General features: G+C 41.4%; 2 protein-coding genes across 2 annotated transcripts; both read left to right on the forward strand.

Moving 5' to 3' along the window:
• Positions 1 to 5993: 5993 nt before the first annotated feature.
• On the forward strand, positions 5994 to 6932 carry LOC308155718 (olfactory receptor 51L1-like; the record flags this gene model as incomplete). Its single annotated transcript, XM_080529092.1, has 1 exon — positions 5994 to 6932. One exon carries the CDS (start codon positions 5994 to 5996, stop codon positions 6930 to 6932), a length of 939 nt encoding a protein of 312 aa, XP_080385218.1.
• A 7931-nt stretch (positions 6933 to 14863) lies between these two features.
• On the forward strand, positions 14864 to 15802 carry LOC308155719 (olfactory receptor 51L1-like; the record flags this gene model as incomplete). The annotated part of the gene is made up of 1 exon (XM_080529093.1): positions 14864 to 15802. The coding sequence occupies one exon, from the start codon at positions 14864 to 14866 to the stop codon at positions 15800 to 15802; it is 939 nt and encodes a 312-aa protein (XP_080385219.1).
• Between the last annotated feature and the right edge of the window lie 2852 nt (positions 15803 to 18654).

Below are 18654 nucleotides of genomic sequence, written 5' to 3' on the forward strand. Positions count from 1 at the left end.
AAATGGTAAATAATGGTAAATGGACTGACTTATATAGCGCCTTATTCCAAAACGCTTTACAATGGCCTCTCATTCACCCATTCACACACACATTCGACATGTGGCCAGCTGGGGCTTGAACCGCCGATCTGCCAACCTTGCAATCATTAGATGCCAGCTCTACCTCCTGCGACACAGCCGCCTCACTACAGTATCGATATCTGTGCGATTGTTATAACATCACAACATGCTGAGAGAACATTGACATGCTAAAAACACATAACTACACATAATTAGATGAGCACACAGTCCTTGCTTTTGAACACGTCCTAAAACGAAAGTATGTTTACAAGTCATTATCACTTACCGGCAGCCTACGGCAAACAAGAACAGTGAATCCAATCCACAAATTATAAGTATTTAGTGATCGTTAAACTGTTGTATATTATCGAGTGGGTACTTTAAAACTGTTATGAAAAAAACCGAAAACCAGATATTGTTGACAAGAAGCTTCACTTGTCGACCCCTTCGATTCTGCGACTGGTTTATGGTCTCACCTGCGGGCGTCACTAGGCTATTCTACACACACTAAAAAAGGGTCCTATAATTGATTTTCCATTTGTAAGAAAAAATACATAGAATGAAAACCTGAAGGCACTAAAACTAGAAGTCAGACCGTAACTTTTCTTTTTTCTACAATGCTGAATGCTGCTGTTTAAATAGTTTTAATGTTAAACCAGTTGGTCACTGAGTACTGCAGAGTACTGTTATTGTTGCTTGAATAAAGGCTCGCAGTTTTTAATAGGCAACTGTTGTTGTGGACTATATACTGGGGAAGTATTTGGTATTAGTCAGGAGTAAAAAAAGAAATACAAATATCGGATTGATATTGGTATCGCAGATACCTGAAGCCCAGGTATCAGTATCGGTAACGTATCGGTAGTGAAAAAGTGGGATCGGGAATCCCTACCAGTTACCTCCAATATTTGAGAGTTGCACTTCTCAACTCCACTTTTCTCCCACAGTGTACCCATAACATTTGCATTTGTAAACTGGGGTGGGGGATTTATGAACAAAACTATCCAGTATATACTGTACAATGCCATCCATAGGCCGGTGCCGCATCAATATGCCGACGGACCGTTGTGCCGACAGCCCTCCCTGCATGTGAATGCTCTCCGCTTCTCTGTTACGGTACATGTGGGAAGACGGTACATGTGGGAAAACTACGGTTAGGGTTAGGTGCTACGTCGACTTGGTACATGCTGGCATGTCTAACCCTAACCCTAATCCTATCCCTATCCCTAACCCCAACCCTAACCTTAACCGTAGCACCCTAGCACCTAACCCTAACCCTAGTTTTCCCACATGTACCGTCTTGTCAGCTCTCGCAAAAATCCGCTAATAAACGGTCGGCATCGTGGTCCGTCGGCATCGTGGTCCGTCGGCACAGCGGGTGGGCCCCCCATAGGCCTACGTATTGGGAAAAATAACAATTCTTTCTTCTTTTGGCTCTATATTTCTATATCTCAATTTGCATCCCATCAATGTTGTTTCTGTTCAGATTGATTCCACCATTTGGAAATGTAAAAGAAAATGACATTACACAGTAGCTATTATCTCACTTGTAAACTGTTTTTTAGGCTTGTGGCATTTTGTATTGATTTTTTAAAACTCTAATAAGTTTGATGCAGGTCACATTGTGACATTATCACATTAAAAGGTGATCCGCAAAACAAAACACTTTTATCGTATTGAGTATTGTTGTCTATAAGCAGATGTTATGTTGGATAGGTTTAACTTAAAGTGTTGAAAGTAGGGCTGTCAATGTTAACGCGTTAACGCTCATGATTAATTTGATAACTGTTAGCCTATATGGAGATCCTCCTTCTTAGTCAGGTGGCCGGAAATAACATTGATCCCTCAGAGAGAAGGTTGAATCGTAATCATTGTATTAGGCAGATCTGGGTTACATTCTCTTGTACAGATGTTTCCAAGGCAGCATGCTCTGTTAGGTCCCAAGCTTCAAGCATGGCTGCGTTATAGGGGATGCCGAGCAAAGTACTGATGGAAGTTACACCTTATATACTTGTTCCCATAGAGAGAGCTTTACATCTGTTCATCGTTACTTACAATACTGACATTGGTTCCCATACATGGCTCTATTCTGTGTCCATGCTGTTTTACTCTGCTGACCATTGCTAACCCATACATAGTTACCCGTGGTCTCTAAATCTGTCCCAGGTCCAGTTACAGAGGAAAGCATCTTGCCTGAGAGTGGTCAGTTTAAAGTATGTTTAAGATTAAACAATGAGTATTGCAATATTTGATAGGCACACAAAAATGCATCATATCAGTAATCATAACACGTATTTTTATTTTATTTTATTAACAAATGAATCATGTTACCATAAGTATTCATAAGTTCACCGTATTCATAAGTTCTACTGACATGTGTGGCTGTAGAGGGGTTTCAAGACAGACTGACTTGTATACTGGATTGTAATAATGACGACAGTCGTTGGTTACATTCCTGACCACTTATGATGTTTACATGTTTAGACGCTGTCAGCGATAGCATCCCGGGAAGTGAGGCTAAGTTCGCACCGAAGCGCGCACTCCCCCCCCCCAGGTAGTAGGTGTCTCTGCCCGCAACAGGCGCACCTCTCCCCCGGCCGTTGTGTGTCTAATTTATAATAATAATAATAAATAAATAATTTTATAATTTTGCCATTTAGCAGACGCTTTTATCCAAAGCGACTTACAATTACGAATTACAGGGACATTCCCCCTGGAGTAACTGAGGGCTAAGTGCCTTACCCAAGGGCACACTAGTAGTGGTGTGGCTTCAGGCGGGATTTGAACTCACAGCCTTCCGATCACAACTCCAACTCACTATCCACTAGACCACCACTACCCCAGTCTCTCTACTGGGTAAAAGCTTACGGCTCCGGGGATTCCCAGGTGGTCTCCTATCCAAGTACTAACCTGGCCCAACCCTGCTTAGCTTCCGAAGTCAGACGAGAGAATAATGTCACCAATCATCCATATAGAACAACTATATGGGCACCTCCACTCGCTGCTGGTGAGACTGCCCTGCCCGATCGAACCCTTTTTCGGGAGCGGGGAACATAGGACCCTTTTTCGGAGCGGGGAACATAGGACCCTTTTTCGGGAGGGAGCTAAGGTACTGGGGAACATAGCACCCAGGGAACATAGGTACGCTCCCAGTTTTAGCTAGGCCATTAAACTGGCTTGGGGAAAAGATCTAGGGGTCACTTTTAATGAGGCGGAGTGGAAAGAAGTTTGTACCTACGCCAAAAAGATCTCTCTGTAATCGTACTAAGTCCACACAATATAAAATCTTACACCGTATTCATGTAACACCTGCACTTAAAAATAAAATGGACAGCAACTCCTCACCACTCTGCTGCAAATGTAAATCCAATGTTGGTAATATCTTTAATTATTTCTGGTCTTGTCCAAAAATCCAAAGCTACTGGACTAACGTTGTTAATGAACTCTCAATTATGTTCAATGTCTCAGTGGGATTGGACCCTAGGTGTCTCATCCTTGGCACTCCGGATCGCCAGATCTCGAATGCCAAACACCAAAGGTTGTTCAACCTCTTAACATTTTCCGCAAGGAAAAACATTCTGCTATACTGGATAAAGGAAGCTCCCCCTCCAAAAAATCTTGGCATAATATCATAATGGACTGCATTTCCAATGAATATATCACTTGCATGTTACACTCCAAGACGGACAGTTTCTACCAAACTTGGGACCCCTACTTAAAATATATTGGACCTGCCCTGTCATCTTCCTTACTGCAAGGTTTCCCCTAAGGATTCTTGCTTGGTAAATGTAAGCATTATCTGACTCCAGGGTACTTGTTTGGTGGGGTTTTGTGTGGGTCGCTTTGGATGAAGGCCTATGCTAGATGACAATAATGTAATGCAATGTAATGATATCTACGTCCATACCTCAATTCTATTACAAATATATCTGAGCGACATGTTTTTTAAATGTTTTTTAATTTATTATTATTATTTATTATTATTTTCTCTAAACCCCTAGTGTATGTACTGTGACTGTTTACTGTATGTGCAGCGGGGGGGGGGGGGGGGGGGGGGTGGAGTTGGATGGGCTTGGATGGGCTTCCACAGAGCCTTCACAGTTCCAGTGGTCCTGTCTGGGTTCTGTGGGGGTTTCATTCAGCTCTGGGGTTCTTGCTGTGTATGTTTAATATTGTCCTTGTCGTTGTATTGTTTTGTTTGTGCCCTCTATATAAAATTGAAAACCCCAAATAAAAACAGTAAAAAAAAAAAAAGAAAGAAAGCTAGCCAGTTTTAGATAGCTAGCTTTAGCCTCATGACCGGCCTATTTTACACTTAACATGAGTGTAATAGAATTGAGATGATGACGGCTATTGCCAGCTGCGTTGTTAACACATTAGGTGACATGTCTGGGCATGTGAGACAGTGAAAAACTAACTCATGGTTCAATGTGGGGTTTTCAAACGGTTTATTTAGACATGTGAAAAGACAAGTTTGACAAATGTGAATTAGACATCACAAATGCATTTCATTCTGTGACTAGGGTGTCCACCCACTGGTCATAGAACGTGAGAAAACTGGGTTTTGCCAGGGTTGCGCTACTTAAGAGAGAGAATCATCAATTCTAAATCCTAGGTACTTGTAATGTGAGACAGATTCAATCTTGGAGCCCTGAACAGTGGTGATAGAAGGGAGGTTCAGAGGCTTGGATGTAGCATTCGAAAACATCATAAGTTTGGTTTTGTCAGCATTCAAAACAAGTTTTAGATCACACAGGGTTTGTCGTACAGTATTAAAAGCAAGTTGTAGCTGACACAGAGCCTGATTTGGTGTGGACGCATAGCAGTATATCACAGTGTCATCAGCATAAAAATGGAAATTAGCATTTCAGACATTCTGAGCGAGACTGTTGATATATATAATGAAAAGTAATGGTCCCAGGACCGATCTCTGTGGCACACCCTTGGATATACCAAGGGAGCTGGAAGTGACACCTTCTGCCTGCACACACTGAGATCTGCCTGAGATGTAATGTTTAAACCAATAAACAGTTTGTTCTGACAATCCTGCACTGGTACTGTAAGTCTTTGCATCAGTATTGCATGATCCACAGTATCAAAAGCCTTAGATAAGTCAATGAAAAGGCTTTTAAAGCTGCTGTTGCAGTGCTGTGTTTTTTTTCTAAAACCTGATTGAGACTGATAAAATATTATTAATAGATAAATACTCCTTCAGTTGTTCATTCACGAGGTGTTCCAGAACCTTAGCCAGGACAGACAACTTGGCCGGTAGTTGTTTAGGACAGTAGGATCACCCCCTTTCAGCAGGGGAAGAACAAACGCCGATTTCCATATGGGAGGAATTTTGTTTGTGTCCAGGGAAGTATTAAAACAGGTTGAAAGGTTCTAAAATTTAAGATATGTGTGACCACTGATCTATATACATGTAATTGGTCCCCAGACAGAGACTGTGAAACATGACATAGAACTGACAGTCATTTCACTGACGTGAGTGCCCTCAAGAGATTAAAATAATGCCACATCATTGGAGTGTCATGAAGACCACATGACTTCATTTCAGAGGAGATCAGAGATAAAGAGTTCATAAACCCTGCAGTCCAGGTCATGTCATCGATGAGGAGACATCACACAAAGGTAAAGGCATTTTCTAATTACAATGTGTGTCCATAATATCATGCTGCATGGTAGAAGTGGTATCAATCAAATAATAAATGGCATACTTTACATATTAGACCTATAGTGTAAGTACTGACATTTATTTAATCTGTAAGGACATTTATGTTTTGTCGTCACCCAGCATGGCAATTACAAAACAAACTACAAATCTCTAGGTTTGTGGTGATACATTTCTGATAGAGGGTAAACCAAATGCTAGGGGACTTACACCCATTAATTGTATTGTTCTCTTACAGTATCTGAAGAAATACGCCCCGGCTATGGAAAATTCATCAGCAGTGACATCCATCATATTGTCTGCATACTACGGAATGGAACATCTTAAGTACATGTACTTCAGCATTTTCCTTATTTTGTACATTGTCATTGTTGCTGAAAATGTCATTCTCATTGGAGTGATCTACACTGAGAAAACATTACATGAGCCAATGTATTTCCTTGTGTGTAATTTGGCAGCAAATGGCCTCTATGGGAGCACTGCTCTACTGCCAGCACTACTGAGTAATTTATCCTCCCACACTCATGACGTGTCTCTAGCTTTATGTCAAACACAGATCTATTGTTTACACACATATGCTATTGTTGAATTCACAGTTTTAGCAGTGATGAGTTATGATAGGTATGTTGCCATATGCTATCCACTGCAGTATCACATGATGATGTCACTGTCAAAGGTTTATAAACTCATTGCATTCACCTGGCTTTATCCATTGGTGGCATTTCTCATGTTTTTCATTCTCCCTCTTCAACTGCGATTCTGTGAAAACGATATAGACAAATTATACTGCATAAATTACTCACTTGTGAAGGTCTCCTGTACAGGTACGTCTATTGTGAGCATCGTGGGATTACTCTCTGTGGTTGTATATACTTTTCCACAGATCGTAATGATCCTTTATTCATATGTACATATCTTAAGAATCTGTGCATTATCTTCAAAAGAATCCAAGATCAAAGCACTGCAAACTTGCACTCCACACTTGTTTGCAGTTATCAACTACTCTATAGGGTGCCTTTTTGAAGTATTGCAAAGCCGATTCAACACAAGCCATTTAACTTACAGAACTCGTGTGTTTTTGTCTCTTTACTTTTTGATATTCCCTCCCATTCTTAATCCAGCTATCTATGGTATAAGTACTAAAGCCATAAGAGTGTCATTGTTTAAACATTTTCATGGTAAGAATAGGGTATTGCAGTAGGAAAGGCTGTTTCCATGTGCATTGAAGTTATGGATAGAATGTTTATTGTGTCGGATAGGCCTATTGCAGGTGACGACAGTACACCTACTGTGGTAAATGGTAAATAATGGTAAATGGACTGACTTATATAGTGCCTTATTCCAAAGCGCTTTACAATGGCCTCTCATTCACCCATTCACACACACATTCACACACCAATGGCGACAAGCTACCATGCAAGGCGCCATCCCGCTCATTGGGAGCAATTTGGGGTTAAGTGTCTTGCCCAAGGACTCTTCGACATGTGGCCAGCTGGGGCTTGAACCGCCGATCTGCCAACCTTGCAATCATTAGATGCCAGCTCTACCTCCTGCGACACAGCCGCCTCACTACAGTATCGATATCTGTGCGATTGTTATAACATCACAACATGCTGAGAGAACATTGACATGCTAAAAACACATAACTACACATAATTAGATGAGCACACAGTCCTTGCTTTTGAACACGTCCTAAAACGAAAGTATGTTTACAAGTCATTATCACTTACCGGCAGCCTACGGCAAACAAGAACAGTGAATCCAATCCACAAATTATAAGTATTTAGTGATCGTTAAACTGTTGTATATTATCGAGTGGGTACTTTAAACCTGTTATGAAAAAAACCGAAAACCAGATATTGTTGACAAGAAGCTTCACTTGTCGACCCCTTCGATTCTGCGACTGGTTTATGGTCTCACCTGCGGGCGTCACTAGGCTATTCTACACACACTAAAAAAGGGTCCTATAATTGATTTTCCATTTGTAAGAAAAAATACATAGAATGAAAACCTGAAGGCAGTCACTAAAACTAGAAGTCAGACCGTAACTTTTCTTTTTTCTACAATGCTGAATGCTGCTGTTTAAATAATTGTAATGTTAAACCAGTTGGTCACTGAGTACTGCAGAGTACTGTTATTGTTGCTTGAATAAAGGCTGGCAGTTTTTAATAGGCAACTGTTGTTGTGGACTATATACTGGGGAAGTATTTGGTATTAGTCAGGAGTAAAAAAAGAAATACAAATATCGGATTGATATTGGTATCGCAGATACCTGAAGCCCAGGTATCAGTATCGGTATCGTATCGGTAGTGAAAAAGTGGGATCGGGAATCCCTACCAGTTACCTCCAATATTTGAGAGTTGCACTTCTCAACTCCACTTTTCTCCCACAGTGTACCCATAACATTTGCATTTGTAAACTGGGGTGGGGGATTTATGAACAAAACTATCCAGTATATACTGTACAATGCCATCCATAGGCCGGTGCCGCATCAATATGCCGACGGACCGTTGTGCCGACAGCCCTCCCTGCATGTGAATGCTCTCCGCTTCTCTGTTACGGTACATGTGGGAAGACGGTACATGTGGGAAAACTACGGTTAGGGTTAGGTGCTCAAAGTCAAAAGTCAAAAGTCAAAAGTCACTTTATTGTCCCATCACTGGGAAATTTGTATTGGGCTTGCACCCACAGCAGCCAACAAAGAGCAATACAGAATAATAACACACAAACAGAAGGCAGCCTTGATTAAAACAAGAGTGGAAATAAAACGAGCAAGATATGTTCACATTCATCTGGTGCAGTTTAAAAGTTTAACAGAAACAGGAATAAAATCATTTTTAAATCTATTTAGTCTAGCGCGGGGGACTCTGAACCTCCTCCCAGAGGGCAGCAGTTCATACTCTGCATGTAGGACATGGGAGGGATTCATGAGAATTCTATTAGCCTGTCTGAGAGTAGCCTGTTCGAAAATAGACTGCAGGGATGAGTGGTCTTTCACCCCTATGATCTTCCATGCAGTCTGTATCAGTCGGACCAGTTTGGACCTTAGTTGTACAGATAGGTTACCAAACCAAGATGTAATGCCGTATCTGATGAGACTCTCTAAGACAGACTGGTAGAAGAGTAGCATACATTTTTGGTCAACACCATGAACTCTAAGACGGCGTAGGAAGTGTAGTCGTTGTTGTAATCTGCTACAAAGGCTGTCTACATGAGTGCTCCAGGTGAGTGAGTTGTCAATGAAAACCCCAAGATACTTGTAAGAGGCGACCTGAGAGATGGATTGTTTGTGGATGACCACAGGCCTGTGGTCCCCAACACCTCTGGGGTCGAACACCATCTCCTCAGTCTTCTTAACATTTAAAACCAGGCAGTTAACATCACACCATTTAACAAACCTCTGGATTTCAGAATAATAGTCAATTAAGTCACTGTCCTTTTTAATTAAAGCAAGGATGGCAGTGTCATCCGAGAATTTTATGATGCGATTGCTAGGGTAGGTGCTTCTGCACTCGTTTGTGTATAACGTAAAGAGCACAGGGGAACTGATTATACCCTGTGGAGCACCAGTGCTTATGGTTCTGGGTTCCGAAAGAGTGCCGTTAACACTGACCCGCTGTGTGCGGTTAGTTAAAAAGGAGTGATACCATTTTATAATGAGGGGGGGGACATTAAGCCCATTTAACTTCTCAATTAAAAGGTGCGGCTGTATCGTGTTAAAAGCAGAACTGAAATCAACAAATAGGAGTTGGACATAGGAGGTAGGGTCCTCTAAGTGCTTAGATATGAAGTGCACCATGGCTGAGGTTGCATCATCTGTACCTGTGTTACATCTATAAGCAAACTGAAAAGGGTCCAGAGAGCAACTGACTGCATTTTTCACTTTAGATATAATGAATTTTTCAAAACATTTCATTACAACAGAAGTCAAAGCGACTGGTCGCAGGTCATTATTTTCCTTGCAGCTAGCCTTCTTAGGAACAGGGATAATGATAGCGTCTTTCCAGATGGACGGAACAGTGTGAGAGTCCAGAGACTTCTGGAAGATAGGACACCAGGCCTCAGCCAGCTCCTCACTGCAGGACTTTAGCATGAGCCCAGAGATGCCATCCGGTCCAGAGGACTTCCTAGGGCGGGTGTTAGAGAACAGTCTCTGTACCTCGCGCTGCTCAATGGTGATACTTGCTTCCAACTCAGGCAGCGCCTGAAGAGCCACTGTTTGCTCCATCGAGAAGTCGGCAGTCTCAAACCTGGCATAAAAATGGTTAAGTTCATTGGCTTTTTCACCCTCGTTTAGGACACTAAGGCACCTTTTAGCTGGGGCCATGTTAGTCATATATTTCATGGAGTCCCATAGTTTTTTTGTGTTCATAGAAGAGCAGTGGGATTCAAATGTCTCTTTCTGTTTCCTCTTGGCCCCCCTTAATTTGTGATTCAGTTCTTTTTGGATGTTCCTCATGGCCAAAAGATCCTTATTCCTGAATGCAATTCTCTTCTGAACTATGCACTTTTTGATTTCCTTCGTGATATGGGATTTGTTGTTAGGGTACACAGTTATAGATTTCAGGAGTAACACGTTATCTCTGCAAAACTTTATATAATCTGTAATGGTGTCAGTAGCCTCTTCAAGGTCCAGACCGTGAAAGAGGTCCCAGTCGGTACAGGAAAAGCAGCCTTTTAGGGTTTCAATGCCATCATCATTCCAGACATGAACTGTTTTAACTTGGGGTTTGCTACTTTTAAGCAGAGATTTATACGTGGGAATTAGCTGGACAACATTGTGGTCGGAGTTACCTAACGGGGGTTTAGCACTGGCAGACAGGCCTACGTATTGGGAAAAATAACAATTCTTTCTTCTTTTGGCTCTATATTTCTATATCTCAATTTGCATCCCATCAATGTTGTTTCTGTTCAGATTGATTCCACCATTTGGAAATGTAAAAGAAAATGACATTACACAGTAGCTATTATCTCACTTGTAAACTGTTTTTTAGGCTTGTGGCATTTTGTATTGATTTTTTAAAACTCTAATAAGTTTGATGCAGGTCACATTGTGACATTATCAAATTAAAAGGTGATCCGCAAAACAAAACACTTTTATCGTATTGAGTATTGTTGTCTATAAGCAGATGTTATGTTGGATAGGTTTAACTTAAAGTGTTGAAAGTAGGGCTGTCAATGTTAACGCGTTAACGCTCATGATTAATTTGATAACTGTTAGCCTATATGGAGATCCTCCTTCTTAGTCAGGTGGCCGGAAATAACATTGATCCCTCAGAGAGAAGGTTGAATCGTAATCATTGTATTAGGCAGATCTGGGTTACATTCTCTTGTACAGATGTTTCCAAGGCAGCATGCTCTGTTGGGTCCCAAGCTTCAAGCATGGCTGCGGCATAGGGGATGCCGAGCAAAGTACTGATGGAAGTTACACCTTATATACTTGTTCCCATAGAGAGAGCTTTACATCTGTTCATCGTTACTTACAATACTGACATTGGTTCCCATACATGGCTCTATTCTGTGTCCATGCTGTTCTACTCTGCTGACCATTGCTAACCCATACATAGTTACCCGTGGTCTCTAAATCTGTCCCAGGTCCAGTTACAGAGGAAAGCATCTTGCCTGAGAGTGGTCCGTTTAAAGTATGTTTAAGATTAAACAATGAGTATTGCAATATTTGATAGGCACACAAAAATGCATCATATCAGTAATCATAACACGTATTTTTTTACATTTTTATTAACAAATGAATCATGTTACCATAAGTATTCATAAGTTCACCGTATTCATAAGTTCTACTGACATGTGTGGCTGTAGAGGGGTTTCAAGACAGACTGACTTGTATACTGGATTGTAATAATGACGACAGTCGTTGGTTACATTCCTGACCACTTATGATGTTTACATGTTTAGACGCTGTCAGCGATAGCATCCCGGGAAGTGAGGCTAAGTTCGCACAGAAGCGCGCACTCCTCCCCCCCCCCCCAGGTAGCAGGTGTCTCTGCCCGCAACAGGCGCACCTCTCCCCCGGCCGTTGTGTGTCTCTCTACTGGGTAAAAGCTTACGGCTCCGGGGATTCCCAGGTGGTCTCCTATCCAAGTACTAACCTGGCCCAACCCTGCTTAGCTTCCGAAGTCAGACGAGAGAATAATGTCACCAATCATCCATATAGAACAACCGTGGGCACCTCCACTCGCTGCTGGTGAGACTGCCCTGCCCGATCGAACCCTTTTTCGGGAGCGGGGAACATAGGACCCTTTTTCGGAGCGGGGAACATAGGACCCTTTTTCGGGAGGGAGCTAAGGTACTGGGGAACATAGCACCCAGGGAACATAGGTACGCTCCCAGTTTTAGCTAGGCCATTAAACTGGCTTGGGAAAAAGATCTAGGGGTCACTTTTAATGAGGCGGAGTGGAAAGAAGTTTGGACCTACGCCAAAAAGATCTCTCTGTAATCGTACTAAGTCCACACAATATAAAATCTTACACCGTATTCATGTAACACCTGCACTTAAAAATAAAATGGACAGCAACTCCTCACCACTCTGCTGCAAATGTAAATCCAATGTTGGTAATATCTTTCATTATTTCTGGTCTTGTCCAAAAATCCAAAGCTACTGGACTAACGTTGTTAATGAACTCTCAATTATGTTCAATGTCTCGGTGGGATTGGACCCTAGGTGTCTCATCCTTGGCCCTCCGGATCGCCAGATCTCGAATGCCAAACACCAAAGGTTGTTCAACCTCTTAACATTTTCCGCAAGGAAAAACATTCTGCTATACTGGATAAAGGAAGCTCCCCCTCCAAAAAATCTTGGCATAATATCATAATGGACTGCATTTTCAATGAATATATCACTTGCATGTTACACTCCAAGACGGACAGTTTCTACCAAACTTGGGACCCCTACTTAAAATATATTGGACCTGCCCTGTCATCTTCCTTACTGCAAGGTTTCCCCTAAGGATTCTTGCTTGGTAAATGTAAGCATTATCTGACTCCAGGGTACTTGTTTGGTGGGGTTTTGTGTGGGTCGCCTTGGATGAAGGCCTATGCTAGATGACAATAATGTAATGCAATGTAATGATATCTACGTCCATACCTCAATTCTATTATAAATATATCTGAGCGACATGTTTTTTAAAAATTTTTGAATTTATTATTATTATTTATTATTATTTTCTCTAAACCCCCTAGTGTATGTACTGTGTGACTGTTTACTGTATGTGCAGCGGGGGGGGGGGGGGGGGGGGGGGGGGGTGGAGTTGGATGGGCTTGGATGGGCTTCCACAGAGCCTTCACAGTTCCAGTGGTCCTGTCTGGGTTCTGTGGGGGTTTCATTCAGCTCTGGGGTTCTTGCTGTGTATGTTTAATATTGTCCTTGTCGTTGTATTGTTTTGTTTGTGCCCTCTATATCAAATTGAAAACCCCAAATAAAAACAGTTTTCCCCCCAAAAATAATAAGCTAGCCAGTTTTAGATAGCTAGCTTTAGCCTCATGACCGGCCTATTTTACACTTAACATGAGTGTAATAGAATTTAGATGATGACGGCTATTGCCAGCTGCGTTGTTAACACATTAGGTGACATGTCTGGGCATGTGAGACAGTGAAAAACGAACTCATGGTTCAATGTGGGGTTTTCAACCGGTTTATTTAGACATGTGAAAAGACAAGTTTGACAAATGTGAATTAGACATCACAAATGCATTTCATTCTGTGACTAGGGTGTCCACCCACTGGTCATAGAACGTGAGAAAACTGGGTTTTGCCAGGGTTGCGCTACTTAAGAGAGAGAATCATCCATTCTAAATCCTAGGTACTTGTAATGTGAGACAGATTCAATCTTGGAGCCCTGAACAGTGGTGATAGAAGGGAGGTTCAGAGGCTTGGATGTAGCATTCGAAAACATCATAAGTTTGGTTTTGTCAGCATTCAAAACAAGTTTTAGATCACACAGGGTTTGTCGTACAGTATTAAAAGCAAGTTGTAGCTGACACAGAGCCTGATTTGGTGTGGACGCATAGCAGTATATCACAGTGTCATCAGCATAAAAATGGAAATTAGCATTTCAGACATTCTGAGCGAGACTGTTGATATATATAATGAAAAGTAATGGTCCCAGGACCGATCCCTGTGGCACACCCTTGGATATACCAAGGGAGCTGGAAGTGACACCTTCTGCCTGCACACACTGAGATCTGCCTGAGATGTAATGTTTAAACCAATAAACAGTTTGTTCTGACAATCCTACACTGGTAAGTCTTTGCATCAGTATTGCATGATCCACAGTATCAAAAGCCTTAGATAAGTCAATGAAAAGGCTTTTAAAGCTGCTGTTGCAGTGCTGTGTTTTTTTCTAAAACCTGATTGAGACTGATAAAATATTATTAATAGATAAATACTCCTTCAGTTGTTCACTCACGAGGTGTTCCAGAACCTTAGCCAGGACAGACAACTTGGCCGGTAGTTGTTTAGGACAGTAGGGTCACCCCCTTTCAGCAGGGGAAGAACAAACGCCGATTTCCATATGGGAGGAATTTTGTTTGTGTCCAGGGAAGTATTAAAAAAGGTTGAAAGGTTCTAAAATGTAAGAGATGTGTGACCACTGATCTATATACATTTAATTGCTCCCCAGACAGAGACTGTGAAACATGACATAGAACTGACAGTCATTTCACTGACGTGAGTGCCCTCAAGAGATTAAAATAATGCCACATCATTGGAGTGTCATGAAGACCACATGACTTCATTTCAGAGGAGATCAGCGATAAAGAGTTCATAAACCCTGCAGTCCAGGTCATGTCATCGATGGGGAGACATCACACAAAGGTAAAGGCATTTTCTAATTACAATGTGTGTCCATAATATCATGCTGCATGGTAGAAGTGGTATCAATCAAATAATAAATGGCATACATTACATATTAGACCTATAGTGTAAGTACTGACATTTATTTAATCTGTAAGGACATTTATGTTTTGTCGTCACCCAGCATGGCAATTACAAAACAAACTACAAATCTCTAGGTTTGTGGTGATACATTTCTGATAGAGGGTAAACCAAATGCTAGGGGACTTACAGCCATTCATTGTATTGTTCTCTTACAGTATCTGAAGAAATACGCCCCGGCTATGGAAAATTCATCAGCAGTGACATCCATCATATTGTCTGCATACTACGGAATGGAACATCTTAAGTACATGTACTTCAGCATTTTCCTTATTTTGTACATTGTCATTGTTGCTGAAAATGTCATTCTCATTGGAGTGATCTACACTGAGAAAACATTACATGAGCCAATGTATTTCCTTGTGTGTAATTTGGCAGCAAATGGCCTCTATGGGAGCACTGCTCTACTGCCAGCACTACTGAGTAATTTATCCTCCCACACTCATGACGTGTCTCTAGCTTTATGTCAAACACAGATCTATTGTTTACACACATATGCTATTGTTGAATTCACAATTTTAGCAGTGATGAGTTATGATAGGTATGTTGCCATATGCTATCCACTGCAGTATCACATGATGATGTCACTGTCAAAGGTTTATAAACTCATTGCATTCACCTGGCTTTATCCATTGGTGGCATTTCTCATGTTTTTCATTCTCCCTCTTCAACTGCGATTCTGTGAAAACGATATAGACAAATTATACTGCATGAATTACTCACTTGTGAAGGTCTCCTGTACAGGTACGTCTATTGTGAGCATTGTGGGATTACTCTCTGTGGTTGTATATAGTTTTCCACAGCTGGTAATGATCGTTTATTCATATGTACATATCTTAAGAATCTGTGCATTATCTTCGAAAGAATCCAAGATCAAAGCACTGCAAACTTGCACTCCACACTTGTTTGCAGTTATCAACTACTCTATAGGGTGCTTTTTTGAAATATTGCAAAGCAGATTCAACACAAGCCATTTACCTTACAGAACCCGTGTGTTTTTGTCCCTTTACTTTTTGATATTCCCTCCCATTCTTAATCCAGCTATCTATGGTATAAGTATTAAAGCCATAAGAGTGTCACTGTTGAAAACTTTTTATGGTAAGAATAGGGTATTTCAGTAGGAAAGCTGTTTCATTGTGCATTGAAGTTAGGGATAGAATGTTTATTGTGTAGGATATTATAGGTGAAGATATACAGTAGGTATTTTACCAGTTACCTCTAATATTTGAAAGCTGCACTTCTCAACTCCACTTTTCCCCCCCATAACATTTGCATTTGTAAACTGGGGTGGGAGAAAAAAATATATGCTTTTGGCTCTATATTAATGTTGTTTCTGTTCAGATTGGTTCCACCATTTGGAAATGTAAAAGAACATTACATTATTTACACAGTAGCTATTATCTCACTTGTACACAGTTTTTTAGGCTTGTGGCATTCTTTATTATTTTTTTAAACTCTAATAAGTTTGATGCAGGTCACATTGTGACATTATCACATTAAAAGGTGATCCGCAAGACAAAACACTTTTATGGTATTGAGTATTGTTGTCTATAAGCAGATGTTTTGTTGGTTTAAATTAAAGTTTAACTTAAAGTGTTGAAAGTAGGGCTGTCAATGTTAACGCGTTAACGCTCGTGATTAATTTGGAAACCATAACGCGTTCATTTTTAATTAACAAATTAATCATGTTACCATAAGTTCATATTACCATAAATCACAAGTTCTACTGACATGTGTGGCTGTTGTGGTGGAAATTAATATATTCCTTATTGGTGAGCCGATGAAATAAAGAGGTCTGGATTTGAATCAACAAGGTTTTGTGTTTATTCTGTGAGCACAGAAGTCTCATGAAAAATGAGCCCAGAAACAGAGACATGAATGAATGAATGAATGAATGAATGGACTTTATTGTCATTGCTACAGTACAGGTACCAAACAACGACATTTAGGAGGGGTGGCTCCCCTGGTGTTAGGAAAGAAAAAAAAAAAAAAAAAAAAAACTTTTAGAAAAAAAATCACAAGAAGGGAAGGAGCTGGTTTACATAAATAAAGGCTATGTACACTATCCACTGTACTATACTGTACAGACAGACGACTAGGGTTGTCATATTGCACAATAGTATTATTCCACATTTATTTAAAGTGTCGCAGTTTGCAGGCTTGAAATGTACATGTTTGTGCCTCAGCACTACACCTGATTTTTTTCAGTCCAGCAGCTGCCATCAATCCGTCCAGACCGTCCAGGGCCCAGAACTTAGGTCTTTGCTGTGTTCAGGGCCTGGACGGCCCTGTGGTAGAAGCTGTTCTTCAGCTGTTATCTTCATAGATGAGCATTTGTACTGAGGCAAAAACACATGCATGCAACAGGAAATGACAGCCTTACTCAGAAAAGCCACCGGTGTTCTTCAGACAGTTAAAATGTGAGATGTATGCTTACAGACAAGGTTGTGATTAGGCTACAGGATGTTTCTGCAGACTAGCAGAAAGTGGAAAGTACCCAAAACTCTGCACACTCTGCACATCAATTATTACAGACATTTTCAATAACAGAAAGTTCAAGTCAAGGATAATCAGCATACAATAAAGCATTTATAAAACCTTCATCATCTATCATGGCTAAAATGCTGTTTTTGTCAGAGCGACAGATCAACGTCACCCTGGAGTTGGAAAGAGCAAGCTAAGACATTCAACATTATAGGAGAGAGAACAAATACAAAAATACATTTCACTCATTATCAGACACAGCAGAGAGGTAGTCATCATCATCAATGTCATACATTTCATCTTCAATTTCAGGAATATGTGGAACAGAGGGTATCTGAGTATATTTGATCATCGTAGTGGCCACAGACTTATCTTTGGTACGCACAACCACACAGGGAATGATACAACAACCACAAAAAGCAAACAGGCCCATAACTGTGACCACAGAGGTGAATAGTGTTATAGCCAAAGTCTTCCATTTGCCAAACAAGTAATCAAATCATCCTGTAAGGGGGTTGTCTAACCCAGAGTTCTCAGCTAACTCCTCTCTAAGGGATTTCAGGCCTGCTAGAGCTCTGCTTACCGACCCGTCTGGGGCAGTGTTATTGGGGATGAAAGTACAACAAGAGTCCCCAAAGGAGACGACTCCACCCTTATCGGCCAGGAGCATGTCTACGGCCATCCTGTACATTGGCGTTGGGCTCTAGCGAAGCAATCATCTCAGCATGGTCTGACAATGTAGCTTCAGATTCAGATTCAATTTAATTGTCATTGGCATAGTACAAGTACAGAGACAATGAAATGCATTCGGCGTCTAGCCAGATATTAGTGCAATAGTGCATAGTGCAAAAGGCTACCGTCGGGATCTTGAATTCAGTAGCTTGACAGCTATAGGGAAGAAGCTGTTCGCAAGCCTGCTGGTTCGGGAGCCTAGACTCCTGTACAGCCTCCCATGTGGGAGGAGGGCAAACAGTCCGTAACTGGGGTGAGAGGTGTCTTCAATGATGCCTTGCGCCATCCGCAGACACTGCTTTTCCTGAAGGCCCGCGATGGCAGGGAGTTGGACACCGGTGATGTACTGGCCGGTTTTCACCACCCGTTGCAGGGCCTTCCGGAGACAGAGCAGCTGCCATACCACACTGTTATGCAGTTGGTCAGGATGCTCTCAAACTGACCAGAATCCTGGGAGACAGCTGGGCTTTTTTCAGTCTGCTCTGGAAGTATAGGCACTGCTGCGCCTTTTTGACCAGAGTGGAGGAGCTTGAATGCGGTCTAGTTTTACTTTGAGTGTCAAGAGTAGTCCTAAAATCAGTGGAGAGGGCTATTCGGTGTTCCTCTAAGGGGCTAGCTGGTGGTCGCCATGTTGAGTTCTTTGCTAGCTTCTCCAGGGGGATTGGATATGACAGTTAGTTCTTTTCTTCTGTTTTTGGTTGGTTTGGCTGCCATATTTTGGTGATATGTTGCTCAGATTGACTCAGTCACAATTCAG

The sequence above is a fragment of the Nansenia antarctica genome (assembly GCF_963989245.1).
Source record: "Nansenia antarctica genome assembly, chromosome: 4".
Lineage (NCBI taxonomy): Eukaryota > Metazoa > Chordata > Actinopteri > Argentiniformes > Microstomatidae > Nansenia > Nansenia antarctica.